We start from the raw sequence: 21,685 nt of genomic DNA, 5'->3' as shown, positions 1-21,685 counted from the left end.
ACTGTGTACAAGACGATGAAAGAACCTCACAAATGTAATTGTGAGCAAAAGAAGCCAGGCATAAAAGAGTATACACTGTTCACTTTATTTATATAAAGCACAAAGGCAGACAAAATAACAATCTGTAATGTTATATGTGGTTACCTCTGGCAGTGGGGTGGGGTTAGAGGGCTAGTGACTGGAAAGAACTCTCTGGAGGACCTCCAGTGGATTAGTAACCTTCTGTTTTTTTAATTTAGTTGTTGGTTACACATGCTTGCTTTATGAAAATTTATTGGATGATACATTTATGACATATGCAATTTTATGTATGGATATTAAATATCTGTAAAAATTATAAATATACATATATTCACTTTTACTGATACCTATATAAACATATGATATATACTTAAACTATAACCCTGATGAAAGAATATGACGACACACACCAAAAGAGGGATTTTGAAAAAAAGCTGATGTTCTATAAACTTTAAAAAGTCACAGTAATTTTGAAATAAATATATAGGTAAACAGTAAATTAAAATGGCAGAAGAATGAATTCATTATCTGGGAAAAAGGTTAAAGGAAATTCTCTAAAAAGCAGCACTGAGATAGAGCTGGAAAATATGGAAGAGCAATTAGACACAGAACGAAAAGAAAAGACAGAAATCTGACAGGACTGCTAGACGGGACAGATGTGATATTCAAAGAGATAACGGATGAGGACTTTCCAAAACTGAGGAACAACATGGAAGTTCAGGCTCAAAAAGAACGTGCTCTGCACAGAATAAACACAAATCATCTATACTCAGAAGCCTATGTCAGTGCTGCAAAAGTTCTTAAAGACAGACTAGCTGTCTCCTTTGTTTTAAAGATAAGAATACTGAGGCCTAGAAAGATTAAGTGATTTGCCTCAATCAAAAAGCGAATAGTAGAGATGGGAATAATCTTAATATGTTACAGTTTAAGGCTTACTTACAGACAAGAGGAGCAAAATAGTAATTTCTGACTTCAACTTTCCTACTGGTATCATCATTTATAATAGCAATATGAGATATTACTGTTCACAGAGAGAATTTAACTCAAGTTCAAACTATGAAGAGATTACGGATTCAAGGGCATGCAGTAAGTGTTTAACAAGTGATACTCGATAAATGATTAGGCCAGGCTCCTGCTGCCCACATACACCTTAAAGAAATAGCTTCAAGATAAATTGCCTATTTCAATTTAACTACAAGACCATTATAATCATTTCAACCCATAAAACTTATATTTTTCATATTCCTCTATTTAAACGTTTCAACATTTTAGAGTGCTTTTGAATTACAATTTTTCTGTTATATGCATCAACATATAAGGCAAATTACTTTCTTCCTTTGAAACAGAACTAATTAAACCTCTAAATGCCCACTGTAAGTCTGATACAAATTTCAAACTGTTCAGAGACTCAGAAAATGGACCAAAGACCTGATATAAAGCATTCTTTTCTTATGTAGTACAATGAATAATTTCTGATGGTGGACTGGAATAGGTATTAATTCAAGTATTAAAGAAGAAAAGATCTAGTTTGGAAAGGAAAGTGTTAAGTTTAGTTCTTATTCAAATTTTATCATTTTGAATTATCAGAGAAAAAATTATATTATTTTAATGGTCATGGATCTTAAAGCTATAATAAAATAATTCAATGGCCAAGTCTGTTGACTTTTCAGACAATATTTTCCAGAAATATAAAAAAATTAAATGTCAAAATGAGATGATCTGTATATTCCAGGTGGAAGCATTTTCAGAAATTTCTAACACATGTTTTCTTACAAATAAGACAACTTTATTATGACATGAAATACATAGGCACAGATATTTCTTTAATATTTTGACTAAAGTGAAAAAAACAAAGCAATTGGTACTTAAATACCAGACTCAGGAGAAAACTAATTTGTTTTATGGACGAGTCAAACTTTTTAGAGCATCTTGATCAGTTACAGCTGCTTATGAAAGTTAATAATGTTTTTAATTTTCAAAAAATTTTAACCATTCATACTCATAAATCTGGCAACTATAAAAGAATTCTTAAAATTAGTTAGTAAATTTAGTCAGTAAAAATGAAAAATGAAACTAAAATAAAAAAGACAACAGACCATGAAAATACTTCTACCAAGTATTTACTGCACAAATAACTCACACAAATGTATAAAGAAACCATTAAGACATTTATTTATATAAGTGACAAAGTATATGAAAAAGTCACAGAGAGGTAAATCTGCAATTTTGAACTCTTATAACTTACTAAATTAGCAACAATAACACATAAAACCCCACCCAAAGCTGTAAACTTCTGGTGAACACTCAAATGGTAACACTGTAAAATGTTACAACTCTCTGGGAAAGCAATAAGGCAAACTTATTAAGAACCATAAAACTGTTTATATTACTTCATTTAATAATTCTACTTCCAGGAACTTATCCTAATAAAACTGAAAATAACCTAAGAATTTAGCAATAGGGAAATGGTTTAAATAAACTAAAGTAAAAAGATTAAATAATCATTATCAAAACTAAATACAAATAGTCAAATAATATGAAATTAAAAAATAGTTAAAAAAAGAGTAATACAAAATCAAAGTTCTGAAGTCACTGTATCAGGGTAGTGAGGATTATGGGTAATTTTTCCATTTGGCAAGATTTTCTTCAGTGTTTTCAATAAAAGAAAAAGATCGGTTACCGTTTCAGAAAGTCACTTGTCTTTTCAAAACATTTACACTCTTTACCATTAGCAAATTATACAAGGCAAAATTTAAGCTGAGAAACAGAGCCAAGATGCCTCAGGTGTTTTCTGTTCCTTACCAGGCAAGGTATGAAGGCGTACTGTAACCTGTCCCATTCCCACAGGAAGAGGCAACCACTGCCACCTTTGGTTACACAAACTGCAGGGCGCTAGACACAAACAAGGAAAGCTGTAAAAGTTTCAATTTACAACTTTGTATGTCTGAAGTTTTATTTAAGGCATTATGATAACTAGCTCTTTTCCTTATAATTTTCTGTGTCATTTAAGAAAGTTCTAACATTTTCGTTTTAAAAATGTTGACAATATGCTGGAAGTGCTCTACTGAAGCATGTAACTTTTTAGACTGAGTTTTTATTTGGTTCACCACAAATACGACCATTTTTCTTTACATATTTAAAATTTAGAGGTTAGAGGTTGCAAAACAACTACCTTTGCAAGAAAGACAATCCATAAAAATCTAAAAATTCTTATTTGATGAAAATGTAACAACTCTTCCCTTTGAAACTATTTATTTGAATAAATGCAGTGGGGTTTGAACAGACTGGATATATTATACATTGCTTTCCCATAACAAAAATATGAAGCACTCATTACACATGAAATTTATTCTTTTGGAATGTGACTGTTTTCAAAACTATGGTAAAAAGGGACAGGGACCTGTCAGTAGGCCACTTGAGTGAAAATGTTTGGGAACAACTGTTTTTCAACATTTAAAGAGAAGGGATTAACTGCAAATACAGGGCAAACTTCAGCATTTGTAAACATCACTTGAAAAAGTAAACTGAAAACAAAATACCAGGGGCTTGATACCCTGGAAAAAGGTATAAATAAATATTAAAAAATAAAGAAAAGAAGTTTTTAATTGACGACACATTCTTTAGCTTAATTTTTAAAAATCAGGTTATTTAGTATATTGGCACGTGTATTGATTACCAGGAAAACATCTCATAGCTGCCAAAACATAAGCCATAGGAGCTGTCCTATGCTAATGGTAGAGTAGAGGTGAATTTAATTAAATTAAACATTTAGTCTTCTCTTTACATTCCATTAGTGGTAGCAGCAATAATTTGGTTCATTTACAAATATTAATTACAAAAGGTTACTAGTTTCCAATATCTAAACAAACACAGCTATTACCAAGATAAGTATAACATTATTAAAGAAATGTTCTTAATAATCATAAACTCTCTAAAACGTAAGAGTTAAACAATGGCTTTTTCAAACATAGTTAAGGAGTTTCAACGACCAGCGCCACCAGGAAGCCAAAATAAAGTCAAAGAAACAAATATACCATTCACTTCATGACACCAAAGAAACATGGAGCTCATTGTTTTCCCCTCTGATTAGAAAATATGGTCAACTTTTTCACAGAAGACTTTTAAGAGAGATCAAAATCAGAAAGTTGCTTTTCCTGAATCCGATCCAACAGCATGACAACATTCTATAGTACAGCAAGAAAGGAACAACTGCAGGGCTATTTATAATGTACAGCAGACAAACTGTGCGCCATAGAAACCATAAATGGTGGACATTTTTCTTCATGCAAAAAAAGAAAAAAACCCATAGGTATCATTTGTCTTTTGCACGTAGCCTGTCATTCTGCACACAGGATTCAAATGTCAACCAGGAAATGAGAACAATCCCAAGCCAGTCTTAAAGTGTCTTAATTACATCGTCTTCTCCCTTTGTCTCATTCAGAGTTATATACTCACAGCTCAAAACTTGCTCATTAGACTCCTCAGGTTTTGATTTTTTAAGTGCCAGCTCTGCTGGGAGAAGAGAGGAGCACTGCTCGAGAGACTGTGCAATGCCATCAATCGTCCATTTGTCTTCGGGCAGGGCGTGCTCCTCCAGGGTGAATGGTCCCTGTTTGGTTCGCGTCAGCTCTAGCACATTGGCACAGGAAGAGAGTTCTGTGGCAACAAAAGGGAAAAAGAAAATGCACAATAAATGATTTAGTATTTCACAGTCTATCATTTTTCAAATGACTGAGGGACTCAATTCAAACCTTTCAAAACTACCCTAAATGTAAAGTTGTAATAATCCAAAATAACAACCAGGAGCCTTGAAATTAAGAAATGATTAAGTAGAAAAATAATATTTAATAGCTCATCTAATAAACTGGTTTAAAGTCTAGAAGGAACTGGCACTCACTTTTCTTATTTAACCCATGAAGCAACCTCCTGAGGTAACTGTTACTCTCACTCTGCAGATGAGATAATGAGGCCTGTCCCGTGTCACCACAGCCAGCCAATGGCAGGGCCAGATCTCCAACTTCCTGGTTGTTAGTAAGACAATGGCTTCTAGGTTGCTTTAGAAAATTTGACGGGTAGCAATGAAAACAATTTTTTTTTTTTAAGTAGTAATCTTTTCTTTTTGTCCCTGCTTTGAGTTAAAACATTTTATGCTTGAAAAAAAATGTTGGTCCTTAGATTCACTATTCACATCTTCATTTTCTGTTCCTCCTTCTCTCCTCTCTCCCATTACAAGCATTTCACTGCAGCTGTGGATGCTGATAATTGTCCGCCATAAACCTAGAATGCTTTTAAGGCTGAAAGCACAGCCTTCAGTACTGGCACAGTACTGGCACAGTTCCTAAGGCCAGTACTCAGAGACATGAAAAATGGAAAATTCCTTCTTCCCATCAAAAAGGAATATTACTCTCTAAATGGTAATTCATAATTCATCTTTATGCTTACCTTTGCCAATGTCACTGACCAAGCTTCTGATATAAAAACCTCCTCCACATTCGACATCTGGAATGTTAACAGTGACATGGTAAATTGCTAAGCTCCTATGAAATCCACTTTACATAGAAATGATGCCCCTAAACAAATGTAAAAATGCACTATGCAAACAATCGAGTGATAAAATATTTATGTGCTAAAACATAAATTATTCATCTAATAGCATATGTGTGAGACTGAAAAGTCAGAGTGTGGAGAAAGCAAACAGCAGAAACTCATGAGCATGTTTTAAATTACATGGCAAGTCATACCACTTTAATACTTCAGCCTTGTTCATTTAATAGGTTTTAAATAGTTAGAAATCTCAGCTTTGCTATCAGGAGCTGCAGACTTAAAAAAATTTTTCAGATTTGCACACCTTGTTCATTTAATAGGTTTCAAATGGCTAGACATCTCAGCCTTGCTATCATAAACTGGAGATTTTTTAAATATTTCCAGATTTACATACTTGAAAAATACAACAAACAAACAAAAATTCCCTTTTCAGTGGCAAGAATTATGTTTGGGGTAATATATTACAGAGAGAACTTAGCATATTTAAATGTTCTTTTGGCAATATTCCTGAAAAAAATCATGAAATAACTTAAAATTATACAATGTGCCAGAATTGACTGCATGTCTAAACATCTTCTTAGCTTAACCAGTGCAATACAAGTTTATTGGTTAAGAGCAAGGCTCTGGACTACTTTTATTCATCCACAAAACATCCTGAAAAGAACTGTATTTGCACACAAAAAGACCACATTCCACCTGTTTCTAGCTTAGCATACAAATAAAGTTATTTGAGGGAATTAATCAAAATTCCCCACCTGGGTATTTTCTTTTTTTCCCCATCAGCTCAAGGCTGGGAGCCACTGCTGAGATTAAAAAAATTAAATAAAATAAGCACTAGGACCAAATGGAGGTGTGCGACATTCTTGCACTATATTGATAAAAAGAGTCAAATGTGGCCTACTGTAAACTCCAATGAACAAATGCAACTGGAAAAATTAGAGGGTTTTTTTTTTTCATAGATAATATCTGCTTTGCCAACACAGCTGCTGCTTTTTCATGGAACACAGTAAAACACTTTTTAGCATATTTGTTTCATTGTTTGTCTAATATTTTACAATCAGGAAACTTAAGGAGTAACTTCCTAAAAAAAAATTGTACAAAACCCACAATCTACAGGAACTTACACTAAATAATAAAGTCAAAAGGAGAAAAAAGAGCAACAAAGTTTAGAAAAAAAGATTTGGAAAATTATTTCTAAAAGTCAACCTACTCAGAATGCACCATGAAATTAAGAGCAGGGTCAATTTCAGGGAGCAGGATCAATTTCAGGGAGCAGGATCAATTTCAGGGAGACTGAAGATTAAGAACTACAGCTTTTGAGTCTTCACAACTCTTACACATTCAGCGCTTTAGCTAGGAGATCATAAAATTTTCAAACAATAGAGAAAGCCTTTTTGGGTTTTAAATTTATTTCAAGTATGGATTATAGATAAATTCAAATTGCTAATTTGAATTAAACTTTACCACATGTCCAGGAATATATTTCTGCATTACCCATTATTCCTATATTTTCATGATCTTTTAGCAGTAATTTGCTGGTGACAAAGGGAAAGAAAAATCACTCAACTTTTAGAATTTTTTGTTCAAAAACTGAAAAAGCATTGTTTTAAAAGGACAAATAAATGTCAATAAAAAAACTGAGTATAAACTATCAGGTACTAGCCAAAATGAGAAACAAGTATTCGTAAGACAATAAAATAGAAAATCCAAAATTTTGAAAATATGTATTCCTTACCTACTCTTCTCTATAGAGACCCAAAGTATGTTACTTACAACTTTATAGTAAGATAATATAAGAAACTCAGATGATTTAGGACAACTCTGAAATCCTATATAGCCATAGGTATTCTCATCATATGTGTTGTCAAAAAGTTATTAACAAATTCTAACCTTCTTTAAATTCAAATTTTAAAAAATTTCCAATATCCTCGGGAACCATTAAAATTACAGAAAAGTAGCCAACTATAAAATAAAGGCACATGTAAATACAAATGATTTCAGATTTCTCCATCTTACCTAGTGTGAAAAATGGTGGCTGGAATTTCTGAAGGGAGAGACTGTATACAGTTACTGGCCTGGCAGGCTTTGCTTCTACTACTTCACCTCTCTTCATCAAAGTTGAAAGTCTCTGGCCATCTTTCTTTAATGCAGAATAGCTTGCAAAGTACAAGAGGGAGACAGAGAGAGAAGAAGGGAGCAAGAATAAAGAGAGATTGAGAAAGCGAGAGAGAATAATTCCAGATTACAGCATGGAAAGAAAAGATGATTAGCAGCCCTTTCAACTGAAAATCCTTCTAAGAATGAACTTTTTTTTCTTCTAATCTACTCCACACTGGTGTCGGGGATAGAGTTCCTAAATATCTTTGAGGCTAATACAGTTCACTCTGGCACTCAGTGAGCAATGTTGTCAATATTCCTCTTTAACCACCTTCCTGGCGATGGTCTGTTCATGCCTTCACTAGTCCTCATTCTGGGTAAAGGGTACAAGGCATTAGGTAACAGTGATCTCAGCTATATTTCCTTGAAACAATGCATTTCCATTGTAATTATATTCATTTTCACATAAAAGTTACCAAAATGTTTCCAAAGAAAAAATAAGCAAATAATCTACTTAACAGCACTTAACTTTGTGTGATTAAGTGTGATTAGTCCACAAAAATCCTTGGAACAATCACAGGGAAGAAAATCCTAAAACAATTCCTAAATATATAAATGTTTACTATATCTTAACAATAATGACAATGGCAAGCCACTCCAGTACTCTTGCCTGGAAAATCCCATAGATGGAGGAGCCTGGTAGGCTGCAGTCCATGGGGTCGCTAAGGGTCGGACACGACTGAGCGACTTCACTTTCACTTTTCACTTTCACACATTGGAGAAGGAAATGGCAACCCACTCCAGTGTTCTTGCCTGGAGAATCCCAGGGACGGGGGAGCCTGGTGGGCTTCCGTCTATGGGGTCACACAGAGTCGGATACGACTGAAGTGACTTAGCAGCAGCAGCAGCAACAATAATGATCCAAAATAACGTTTGTTCAGATCCTGCTACAATTTTTAAGTCTTCTCATTTGAGGCAAAATTATAAAGAAACATCTCCCCCACAGATATTTCAGTGTTCTTAAAAAAAACGAAGATTTTTTTAAAAATTAAAATTCTCAAAAAATTTTTATTAACATATCCTGACACATTCTATATGCCATTTTAAAAAAAAGGAAGCAATTTTCTTGAAATTATAATGTGCACAAAAATATGGCTTAAGTGGTAAATCAATATACTTTTAATAAGTTATCATTCTCATCTGTTTCATTTGTTGCAGAGAATTGTGAAATATAAGATTCTGGGCTCAAAAAGAATGGTCCCAACACCTGACAGGAAGTGTCAACTGAAGTCTAAAGCATAACTCTGATGCCTGTACCATATGGGACTGGTCTCTTTTCCTGCTACTCTGGGAAAAGCAACATGTCTGCTGCTCTCCAAAACTGCCCTGATGACTACAGGTAGAATCAGAAAAACCAACAAACCCTGGAAGAGCACAGATTTCAGGCTGGGGCAGTATCCAGGGACAAACGAGACTATATCCCGTGTGTGCATGCGCTGTGCTCAGTCGCATCTGACTCTTTGTGACCCCATGGACTGGAGCCCACTAGGCTCCTCTTAAAGACATCAGAGGCTCTGCATCCTATCCGAATCAGGGTCACCTCACTTGATCAGTTGCTAGGTCTAAAACGTGCCTTGCCATAAAGTAAAAGGAAGCCCCTCTCCTTTTTCTTCATTAATGTGATGTCAGCCACTGGAAAATAAAATTAAACATTTATTCAAATTCAACAATTGAACTTACAGGGGAGGTACTTGCATTATATTCCCAGTGAATTTCTGTAGAATGCCTTCAATATCTTCTTGTGTTATTTTATCTGCCAAAAATGAACCCAAAAAAGTGACACTAAAACAATCACAGAAGTACATGTGCTATTTTCACAGCACTGACAATTCTGAAAATTAAAAAAAAAAAAAAATTCAACAAAGCACTTATTAGAGTATACATTTTGTAGGTCAAATTCTACCTTGTTGAGAAGGATAAAATACACAATAATGAGATAAAAGGGGGAAAGTCTTATACTGTCCAATATTAAAGACTAAATTCAACTTCCTATGCCTCATTTTTTTCCTCCATGAAAAAGAATCCAATCGTTTTATGTGCATTTACTACATACTCACTAGGGCCTTCAGAAGACCTGAGAAAAATGCTGCATTAGCTACAGAAATGGTCCTGCGGTGATCAAAATTAATGTGGTGATCACAAAGTAAGTAGAAAAATACCCACAAAGTTATTTCTAAGGTTCTCCAGGGTTCAGATATTATAAATAACTAAATAAGTTATTGAAAGCTATCAAATACCAATCACATTTAAAATTTTACCTGATAGATTTCAAAACTGTTGTATGTATGGCATGGTATGAATTTTCTACACTCACATGTTAACTCTGTCCCCAAATAAAGCTGTATTTATCTGTCTCCTTCCCTCCCTTCACTGCTCCTAGAATTTCAGTCAAGAGTCTGGTCTCAAAAATAAGCTAGTATGAGAAAGGAAATATATTGGGTTGGTTCGGGCTTTGATGTTATAGAAAATCTGAATGAACTTTTTGGCCATTCCGATACATAACATGGCATCACCGACTCGATGGACATGAGTTTGAGTGAACTCCGGGAGTTGGTGATGGACAGGGAGGCCTCGCGGGCTGTGATTCATGGGGTCGCGGAGAGTCGGACACGACTGAGCGACTGAACTGAACTGAACTGAATACATAACAAAGCTTTCACCTGTCTTAGTCATGTTTTCAGCTTTTGTTTGGTACTCTTTCAAACAAAATGATGCAATATTAAAATACTGTTCTATAATTTTAACAACTGGAAACTAACACACTGAAATTCAATATTTGGGATTTTCACATATAGATAACTATACAAATTTCATATTCAGTAAAAAACTAGGTTACAGAAATTACATAAATATTCTATAACTTCTATAAATTATAGTCAATGGAAAGAAATTAGTCTTCTATTTTTACTCTGTAGGAAATTTACTTGAACTTTTTATCTGGGTATATACATGTTGCATTTGATCTTCTTATTTGAACAATATTAAACAAACACAAATTATTGTGTTTTGAATTACTGTACTAACACCAGAATAAAAATTAAAAGACAGCAAGGAACACTGTCCAGATTTTAATATCAGTGCAGCAAGAGAGCTTTAATCTCTGTGTGACCTTGACCCTTATGAGCTAAATATGAACAAAAGACCAGAATCTAGAAGACTCAAACAGAGAACACCTACAAATCTCGAAAGAACAGCACCTAGCAGCTCCAAAAAGGTAGCTCTGAAATGCCCATTTTGTTCAAACTGTTTTACAAACAGATGTATCTCATGATATGAATGAGGATTTTTTTCCATGAAAAATGTTTACTCTCTTGAAACATTAAGACATAATTTTATGCAAGACTTCCAAATCTAGAGAGCCAATGCTACCTCCATGCTGGCAATTGCTGAAAGAAATGCCATTGCTGATAAAATTGCTACAGTTCACAATTTAGTCATCCATACATTTTAAAAATAAGACCAAACAGCTTTCTAGTTCCACCAAGCTGGTCTCTTTACTGACATTTCTGCCAAGGCCAATTCCCCTGTCCTGCCTGGGTGACTCTTTCACTGATATTTTCCCACACAAGGTGACGAGATGTATTCTTTCTCATTCTACTTCTGCCATGGTGTCGCCTTCTCTGACTTAACATCCTAGGCAGGTATGGTTTTGCTGTTCATCCTGCAATTAATCATTCATAGTTTTTAACAGCTATTTATTTTATATATATATACGTAGGTATTATCTCACCAATGGAATTCTAATCTCCTAAAAGGCAAAGATAGCTTTTCTTCTTATATAATGCACACAATTAAGATGGTGCTCGAGACATTCTTATTGAATTTATTTGCTGAGGAATAATAGAATCTCAAGGTCAAAAGAGCATCCTAGCACCGAAGAATCATTTATTTGATGCTTGAATCACCAGACAGAAAGCTTATGCAGCAAAAAAATTTTTTTATAAAATTCAATGGTTGCTCATGATTAAAAAAACAAACAAATGGCAAATTAGGAATAGAAAGCAATTTCCTTACTTTGATAAGAAAACTAAAAAGCCTATAGAAAAAAATCTATAAAAATAGGGTACAAAAATTGCTCTTTCAGATAACAAGACTTATTCTAAAACTACAGCAATTAACATAGTCTGGTGTTAACACAAGGATAAACAGACCAAATGCAACAAAACAGATTCCAAACAAACCCACGCTTATAAGATGCTTGATTTGTGATCCAAGAAACAAGGTAGTGGGGAAAAGTGCAGAGTGAACTGGATATCCACACAGAAAAAAACGGTAGACTATAGATGTAATGTGAAAGGCAAAGCAATAAAGCTGCCAGAATGTAGAAAAATATCTTAATGCTTTTGGCAAGGGAAAAGTTTTCTTAAACAGGATGAAAATTAACCACAGACTAAAGTAAAACCAGCAACTTCTGTTTTCCAAAAGACACAGCTAAGAGAGTTTTGTAAAAGACAAGCTACAGAGAAGACAATATCTGTAACATACAAACAGAAGAGTACACATCCAGAGTTTTTGGTTTTTTGTTTTTTTTTTTTTCATAAAACTCATACAAATCAATCTTAAAAAAAAAAAAAAGTAACTCAGTAGCGAGGGAAAGAAGAATCAAAACAAAGAAATGGGCAAGAGACCTGGACAAAAAACAAAGATGGCTTAGTACCCAAAAAACATGTGATAATACTGCTGAATCTCATTGTGTGTGTCAGTTGCTCAGTTGTGTCCAACTCTTTGCGACCCCATGGACTGTAGCCTGCCAGGCTTCTCTGTCCATGGGATTCTCCAGGCAAGAATACTGGAGTGGGTTGTCATTCCTTCTCCAGAGAATCCTTCTGACCCAGGGATCAAACCCTGGTCTCCTGCATTGCAGGCAGATTCTTTACAGGTTGAGCTGAATCTCATTAGTAATGAAGTTAAAACCACAATGAAACACCATGACCTACTGACCAGAATGGCCAAAACGAAAAACACTACTCACTACCATGTGTTGCCAAGAATGTGGTACAAGTAGAACGCTTATACACTGCTGGTAGAAATGCAAGGTTGTACAACCACTTTAAGAATTACTTGACAATTTCTGGTCCAGTAAAATATGCACTTACCCTATGACCCAGCAATTCTACTTGGGTATATATCAAGGAGAAATTATCGCACATGTCTACCAAAAGACAGGCATAAAATACACACAGCAGCTTTAGTCATAAAAGCTGACCTGGGGTCAACACAAATATCTCATGACAGAAGAATATGTATGTATACACACACACATCTCTACATATTTTACATAGATGCACATAAATGTATAAGTGTCTGAGTGCTAAGTCACTTTAGTCAGGTCCGACTCTTTGCAACCCTATGGACTGTAGTTTGCCAGCGTCCTCTGTCCATGCGGATTCTCCAGGCAAGAATATTGGAGTGGGTTGCCAAGCCCTCCTCCAGGGGTTCTTCCCAACCCAGGGATCGAACCTGAGTCTCTTACGTCTCCTGAATTCATAGGTGGCTTCTTTACCACTCATGCCACCTGGAAGCCCACATACATGTGTATGTGTGTGCACATATATGGGCTTGCCAGGTGGTGCTGGTGGTATAAGAACTCACCTGCCAATGCAGGAGATGTAAGAGAGGTAGGTTCGATCCCTGGGCTGGAAAGATGCCCTGGAGGAGGGCATGGCAACCCACTCCAGTAGTCTTGCCTGGAGAATCCCATGGACAGAGGCTTTGGTGGACTACCATCCAAAGGGTCACAGAGTCAGACACGACTGAAGCAACTTAGCACATGTACATAGACATACTCTTTTCCACACAGCAGCACAGGCAAAGCTATACCACAGTTTTAGGATTATCAGCAAAGTGCTGGACATTAGAATAGTAGTTATATTTAGAAAAGAGAGATGTTGTAGTCACTGGGATGGGGCAGGAAGGGGGCTTCTAAGAACTTTTCATTTCTTTTTTTTTAAGGATTTAAAAATATTTATATTTTTGCTGTGCCAGGTCTTCATTGCTGCACACGGGCTTTCTTTAGCTGTGGCAAATGGAGGCTACTCTCTAGTTGCGGTGCGTGGATTTCTTACTGTGGTGGCTTCTCCCGTTCCATGGGCTCCAGGGCAAGTGGGCTTCAGGAGCTGAGGCACGTAGGTTCAGTAGTTGTGTCGCAAGGGCTTAGTTGCCCCGTGCCATGTGGAAGCTTCCCAGACCAGGGATCGAACAGGTGATCCCTCACCACAAGGCAGGTTCTTAACAACTGGACCACCAGGGCAGCCCCTCTATTTCTTGACTAGACTGGGAGCTGCATGGATGTTTGTTCTGATAGTTCATTAAGTTGTAAACTTACACTTTCTTCATTTTCTCTTTATTTGCATAGTGCTTTATAAGAAAAAAGTTTTAGTATAAATAACAGGTACCATGGGATGACTGGTACCCAGCTACACCCTAGCCCCAATATAGTGTGTGCCTTACTTGTTTAAATGACAACTGGAGACCCAATTCAACTTTTCAGCTTCCTCGAGGAAATGTGGGCAAACCAGACCACAATCCAGGAGGAGCCACTTACATCAGATACAACATTAGCGGCATCCATTCAAGAAGACTTGGCAACATTCTATTATGGGACCAAGAGGCCTGGTGTTTAGAACAGAGGATTAGCAAGAGATGGCACTTAAGAGTTTACATTTCTTGCCTCCCAGTAACAAAGCCACAGGAGGCATAGAAAAAAGCTATTCCCATCACCAGAGCAGTAAGGCCTTCCCAGAAGCTTGGCTCACATCCAAGACAGCCTGGGAAGCCACAGCCTCAATGTCCTGAGCTCCCTGAAGAACAGATGAGCACACAGGAGCCGTGGATCCTCAGAGACACGGGCAGCTGTACCTGAAACGTAATACCTCACTGTGGATGAGAAAAGAGCAGCAGAAGGTAGGAAGCGGCTTTGCCTTTGCTGGGACTTCCCTGCAGTCTTTTCAACGCCTCTATCACCAGCCTGGTTTATTCATACCCACTAAACACTTTATTCTATATGCCACGCATTGCTCTAAGCACCAAAAACCAAGAGAGACATGGTCTCAGCCCAGCTTAGGAATTAATGTATAAAAATATATTAAATAAATGGCAAAAAATACTACTCAGAAATAACAGAAGGTGTCAGGATAGAGAATAAAAGGGCCCTATTAATAGGGTTTCAATGTTGGGTCTGAGCTAGAGACTCATTTTGTATGGCTAAAAATAGTAATTTGTCTAGATAGGATAAAGTGACCTGAGGTCATTCACGTGCCATTTACTGCATAACCCCTTGTTTTACCCAGATGGCGGCTGTTTTCAACAGGTCAATTAAAAGCTGTATTTTTTTTATTGCTCTAATGACTGGTGGGTAGCGACAGCAGCAGCACTTAATAGGAGGACCAGGGATGCCAGACGTCCTGTGATGTGCACGAGGCAGCAGAGCAAGGAGTTGTCCTACTCTCTGCATGAGTTCCGGACACCTGCCAGATGCTCAAGTGGGTGACCTTCTGTTTAGAATTACTTTAGGCTAGAACCAGGCTTCCCCTGTGGCTCAGCTGGTAAAGAAAATCTGCCTGCAATGCAGAGACCTGGGTTCGATCCCTGGGTTGGGAAGATCCCCCAGGGAAGGGACAGGCTGCCCACTCCAGTATTCTGGCCTGCAGAATTCCATGGCTTGTATAGTCCATGAGGTCACAGAGTCAGACACAACTGAGTGACTTTCACTTCATTTAGACTAGAATCTAAGTCCATTTTCCACTTAAATACAGAATTTTTTGTACAGTCTTGTTGTTTAGTTGCCAAGTTGCATCTGACTCTTTTGCGACCCCGTGGACTGTAGCCCACCTGCCTCCTCTGTCCATGGGATTTCCCAGGCAAGAATACTGGAGAGAGTTGCCTTTCCTTCTCCAGGGGATCTTCCAGACCCAGGGATGGAACCTAGTCTCCTGCACTGCAGGTGGATTCTTTACCACTGAGCCACTGGGGAAGCCCCAGAATAATTTTCTTCTTCAGTTGCTCCCGCAAGGAGAACTTTTCAGTACTGAGTCATGACACAACACACCTGTCAGTCTGCATTTGACTTGTGGCATTCACAGTGATTGATTTGTATGTATCTGTTATATATACATATCTGATTACTTCATGAAGACTTTCAGTGTAGTAATATCTGTGCATTTACATACTGATGTGACTATTTTACTATAAATTACCTTTATTTCTTCTTTATAGTCCATTTACTATGGTACATTGATTTTTTTTTTTTAATGTGTAGGTAGGGGAGAAAACAGAGCTCTGAGTTTTATTTCAGCATAATAAAGAAGCCATTGCAAAGGCATTACATTATTCCCTACTCAAAGAACTGCACCATCATGTAACAGTTTTAAAACCCAGAAACCTAGATCTTTTTTAACAACTTCCTCTCTGTCCCCATCCAACCAATGAGTCTCACCAATTTTACCGCCTCACCATTCTTATAACTATATATAAACTGACATATAATGTAGGATACTCTGGAAATCTCTGACATCCTCCTAGACCTCTTTAATCTTATGAGCATTCTAGCTGAAGATTATGGTTGGGTTTCCATTAAGTGGGCATATGCTATTAGTCCATAATAATAATGATTTCAAGGTTAATTCAACATTTATTTTTTAAAAGACTCAAAATGTTGGTGACTTTTCTTTTCATTATGGTGCTTGATTAATCATGCAAGATACTAAGCCACATATAAATGTTAGCAGGACAAGAGAAGCCGTTATGAACAAGAAGGTTGGCCTCTCTACTGGGGGAATATGTAATATACATTAAGACCATGCAACACAAAAACACAGGGAAGCAGATGTTAGACTGCCTAAAGTTACATTAAAAAAGATAACATTAAGCACAGGCAAAAAACAAAACAAAATAGAAAGCTTACAGATAATTCAGTTGATGACATAATAATGTAGGTGAATCGACTGTACAAAAACCACAACTGCTGCATTATAAATAGCATAAGCACTATGAGAGTTGCTAGGAAACCATTTCACTTATCTATCCTTTCTTAAAGAAGTGAAAGAAGGGATGGTAGAAAAATTAAAGTGCGCCCCAGTGAGTTCTCTTTATTTCCAGAGAAACAGCTTTCCTTTTGTTATATCTTTGTGCATACTCCAAAAGCACAGGAGTATGATCAATTTTAAAGTATTAAACCTAGTACATTTATTTCAGCAGCTATGAGATAATTATATACAGCAAAACCAAAACAACAGTGACAAGATGCAGGTAAACTCGAGCAGAAGAATTTCTCTGCTTCGTTTCACCTAGGACTAGGAAAGATGTCCTAAATCCTAAATCCTATCTATCGTATAAGTGGGTTTTGCCAAGGGAGTTATTTGGAAGAATTCTGCATGTTAAAGAAATATTGATTATAGGAAAAGGCAATTACTGCAATTCCTTACTAATAGGCATACTATATAAGCAACAATGTGATAAACAATTTCCAACCTTTTTAACCTAAAGAAATGTACTGACAATTAAAATCACAGGAAACATAAGAGGCTTACTTTTAAATTCCAAATTCAGAGAAACTTCCTTTAAATATTAGAAATAAGGACTACATATGATGAGCTTCATACCATAAGGTTTTTCTTCTGTTACTTTCCCTGTAGAATCTAGCGTGTCAGTAGCCTTCCCCAGTTCCCCAATGGCAACATATCTCTAGAGGAAGAGACACAAGAGAGGAAAATAGGCCATAAGGTAAAGAACTGTTAAGCATGTCTTACAGCTTATACAGAACCTTACTACTAAACCTAACTGATACAAAATAAAGGAAAATCAATCGACTGTAACTGCTCGGTTAGTTGTTGATATGCAGGACGCACTGCATAGAGTGAGGAATATTCACAAATTTTCCAAACCAGCCAACGTGACAAGGGAAACCTGGTTTTATCGATAATCGTCGCTTATAAATATGCAGTTGCTGTTGCTCAGTCACTAAGGCGTGTCCAACTCTTTGCTACCCCATGGGCTGCAGCATGCCAGGCTTCCCTATCCTTCACTATCTCCCGGAGTTTGCTCAAACTCACGTCCATGGAGCTGGTGATGCCATCCAACACTGTACAAAAAGTTTTAAAAATCAGCTTTCTACCGGGCAGTGTAGACTGTGAAGGAAAATTTTTAAATATGCCTTGGAGTAGAGATAATGGTACAATAATCCCCTACTTAGTCATCACAAGATTCAATAATCTGTTGTTGCTGATCAGTCGCTAAGTTGTGTTGGACTCTGTGACCCCATGGACTGCAATAATTTTACTCCACATGCAATTAAAATTAATTTTTAATTATTATTTCTATATGAAATACCAAGCTCAGTCTTAGGAACTTGATTATGCATTTTAACCAAAGCTAAATATGTAAAAACTAGTATGGCAGAGATAATGTACATATGTGTTTCTTGTAAGGAGAAATTGCTACTTCTTAAGCTCTCTGAAAGGATAAAAGTCACTTCTCAGAACTGCTCATTACTCACAAGTGAAGAATTAGATCACTCCAAGTTAACTGAGGATTGTTCTGCTTTCTATCTTGGGTCACACTGGTACTACATATTCTTTATTCTCCTCTCGTTTGGTCAAATTCAAATTTCATTTCGAGGATCACAGGAATTAGTGAGAAAAACGCAAGGAACAGAATTCTCACTGAAAAGAATCGGCAGTTATGTGAGCAATTTAAGCTGGAGTACTTTGCAGAAATATGAGTTTATTAATGATAAGCTTATTATACTACCACACCAAAACATGGTTTTGAATATCTTCATTAACAAGGAACAACACTATACAGTGCATAAAACGTAAGTCCTTCAAAATTTTCAATATAGTACTTATGAAATATAATGAATATTAATAGAGTGTAAAGAAAAGGTACAAATTGGATGAACCTCTGGAGAAAGTGGATTAGAGATGCTCCAATCTTAAGAGAGTCGCTAAGTTTTATAGGAGGAGCTTTATTCAAGTCACACTTCGCAGTTGACACTGATTATTTAACCTAAAAATGCTTGTGTACACCTGGGGGAAGTTGCTGTCCTCTGAGCACATCTGGGGGAAAACATCTGTATACCCCAGTGATGATACCCGTTCAATGGTTGGAGGGGATACAAAGGCTGCTTTCTGCTGAAATGCTGGCTTTGCCTACAGGCACTATGGTTTATCTCCACATAGACATGAGAGTAGCCTTATACCTGGAAAATGCTAGTTAAGAGCATTTTCATGGCACCAGCAATCTCGTAACAGAACATCAACCGTTCCATGGCTCATCTGGTTTCAAAAGCACATATAAATAACCAACTTTTAATCAGCAATATAGGAAGCTAATAAAGATAACATTCCAAAACCTCAACAAAGCCTGTTACTTCAAAGTACATCTGCCATCCAGATTCTCCTGAATGACTGGCTCAAAGAAAGTGTAATTTAGGGAAGACAGGAAAGGGACTGTGAATCTATTGCTTTCTTCTGGGTAAGCTATATTCCATACTTATATCAAGTTAAGTCAAAGGGATGTGTTCACCTAACCCCCTTAGAATCACTTTACCTGTTGTATTTCATGCAGAGCCACTTCTATACATGTTGTAGAACTATCTTTGAGAACCACTATCTATCATTCAATCTCCCTTACTGTAAAAAATTTCTTTCTGACTTTAATACCCAGAGTAAAGTTTCTTCCTTAAATAACTGGCATGCTTCCTCATTCTCATCAATGTCATGTTTTTGCCTAGGACATCAAAAAGTCAGAGATAGAAATAAAAGGAATGAAATTAACTGCATTCAAGATTTCCAACAGAAGTTGCTTGAATAAAATTAATGTCTATGACATCTGTAGTCAGAGCGATCCAACAGGCCTGTAACTCAGGAGAGAGAGATTTGGGGATAGATGAAACACATGGAAACAGTAGTAACAGTATTTACTGAGCAACTTTTGTATAACAGGCACTGTACAGAAAACCCATGTGCTTGTTTTACATAATACACTCAGAACCCCAAAAGAGAATGCAGCAAGAAAAAAATGACAAGAGAAAGTTGATCATTGGCAGAGCAAAGCCTGACAGACAGGAGAGAAAGCTAATGATAAAGACAGGAAAGGCTCTTTTCTTAAACCTTGCTCTGATCTGACTGGGCAGGAATGCATATAAGGAGTGGTGGTGGTGGTGGTTTAGTTGCTAACTCGCATCTGACTCTTGCCACCCGTGGACTGTAGCCCACCAGCCTCCTCTGTCCATGGGATTTCCCAAGCAAGAATACTGGAGTGGGTTGCCGTTTCCTTCTCCAGGGGCTCTTCCAGACCCAGGGATCAAACCCGAGTCTCCTGCATCACAGGTGGATTCTTTACCTCCGAGCTACCAGGGAGTGGGATGCTCCTAATAATCTGTGGTCTTTACAAAATGGAGGCGAATTAATCCAAAGATTTTAATGAAGAGGTTAGTTCTCTACTCAGTAATTGACAGTGATGCATGAACTGGTATTTAGCACACTGAAGAGGAGTCTAAGGACATCTCTTGGTTCAGCAGGAAAGAGTGTTAGGCCCTGTTCCATTAGCAACCTCTTCCATTAGGACTGGATGGTAAGGCAATGGGATATATGATACGGCTGTTACCTAAACACTGAGTATCTGCCATCCTGGAACTAGATATCTCTACTCTGGTGGTAACTCCCCTCTATACATATCAAGACATATTATGGGTCCTGGTCAAAACATTTTTGAAAGTCACTGCTTAAGAAAAAAGATCTCCAAGATTCTAGCCAGTGTGAAAAACAAAGGCTATTTTAAAAAATTCATTAACAGCTTCTAACTACTTTGATAGAAGTGTCATCTTCAACGTACTTAAAGGTAAAATGTAACAGATTTAATTTTTTCAACAAGTGAGTGAAAGTCATTTGCTGCTGCTGCTGCTAAGTCACTTCAGTCGTGTCCGACTCTGTGCAACCCCATAGACGGAAGCCCACCAGGCTCCGCCATCTCTGGGATTCTCCGGGCAAGAACACTGGAGTGGGCTGCCATTTCCTTCTCCAATGCGTATCCGACTCTTCACGACCCCATGGACTACAGCCTACCAGGCTCCTCCACCCATGGGATTTTCCAGGCAAGAGTACTGGAGTGGGTTGCCATTGCCTTCTCCGAAAGTCATTTAGTCGTGTCCAGCTCTTTGCGACCCCATGGACTATACAGTCCATGGAATTCTCTAGGCCAGAATACTGGAGTGGGTAGCCTTCCCTTCTCCTGGGGATCTTCCCAAACCAGGGATCAAACCCAGGTCTCCTGCACTGCAGGCGGATTCTTTACCAGCTGAGCCACAAGTACATAATCTAAAAGTATAAGAAATACAAATAGCTACCAAGATAATAATAACTCTTATTTTGCAAAGGTGAAGTACCCAAGAACTAGGTCTCTATATAAGACACACCTGGAGTTTTCTACTTACATTACAGTCATCTGAAGATCAGTGATTTCACTGTATGACATTCAGCTTTCCTAGCTGAATACCAAAATGATTTGTGATAAATAAAATTTAAACAAGAGCCAATGATGTATGTATTTTTCCAGTCATCATACTTCTGGAAATGTGTCTGGAATTTACATGTAAAACCTTTCAAAAACATATAATGTGTTACATGTACTTATGGGTTTTTTTTTGGGGGGTGGATAATGAATATTTCAGTGAACTGAACATATTTTATCTTGGTGGGGAAAACAAACAAACAAATGCCTTAATGTAAAATATATCTTTTGTTTTTATTAAAAAATGACTTTTCATTGTAAAGATTTTGAAGATTACCAAATAGTATAAGAAAAGAAAATCATCCATAATCTTCTATCAAAATAACCACAGCTTATATTTTAGAATTAAACATATATTAAGCAATTGGAAAATTTTGTACCAGAAACAGATTCTAACCTTCATATGTCAGTATTTAAATACACTGTTCAAATTACTGTACAACTGTCAAACTCC

General features: G+C 36.8%; 1 protein-coding gene across 3 annotated transcripts in view; it reads right to left on the bottom strand.

Annotated features, from left to right (window-relative positions):
* Nucleotides 1-1,677: 1,677 nt before the first annotated feature.
* Nucleotides 1,678-21,685, bottom strand: part of TRUB1 (TruB pseudouridine synthase family member 1) — a 30,768-nt gene continuing 10,760 nt past the window's right edge. For 2 of the 3 annotated variants that reach the window (XM_088842359.1, XM_088842361.1), the window contains 6 exons: nucleotides 17,322-17,403; nucleotides 9,403-9,475; nucleotides 7,582-7,721; nucleotides 5,464-5,520; nucleotides 4,477-4,677; nucleotides 1,678-2,913 (listed from right to left, as the gene is read on the bottom strand). In XM_088842359.1, coding sequence (XP_088698485.1) covers nucleotides 2,774-2,913; nucleotides 4,477-4,677; nucleotides 5,464-5,520; nucleotides 7,582-7,721; nucleotides 9,403-9,475; nucleotides 17,322-17,403 — 693 coding nt within the window. In that variant the 3' untranslated portion in view covers nucleotides 1,678-2,773. Of the gene's footprint in view, nucleotides 4,678-5,463; nucleotides 5,521-7,581; nucleotides 7,722-9,402; nucleotides 9,476-17,321; nucleotides 17,404-21,685 lie in introns of all 3 variants that reach the window. The other variant, XM_088842360.1, reaches the window with a different exon arrangement.

The sequence above is a fragment of the Moschus berezovskii genome, chromosome 12 (genome assembly GCF_049115385.1).
Source record: "Moschus berezovskii isolate FMDL1 chromosome 12, NW_MosBer_1.0, whole genome shotgun sequence".
Lineage (NCBI taxonomy): Eukaryota > Metazoa > Chordata > Mammalia > Artiodactyla > Moschidae > Moschus > Moschus berezovskii.
The sequence above is the reverse complement of the archived record's forward strand: the minus strand, read 5'-3'. Positions and strand labels throughout refer to the sequence as shown.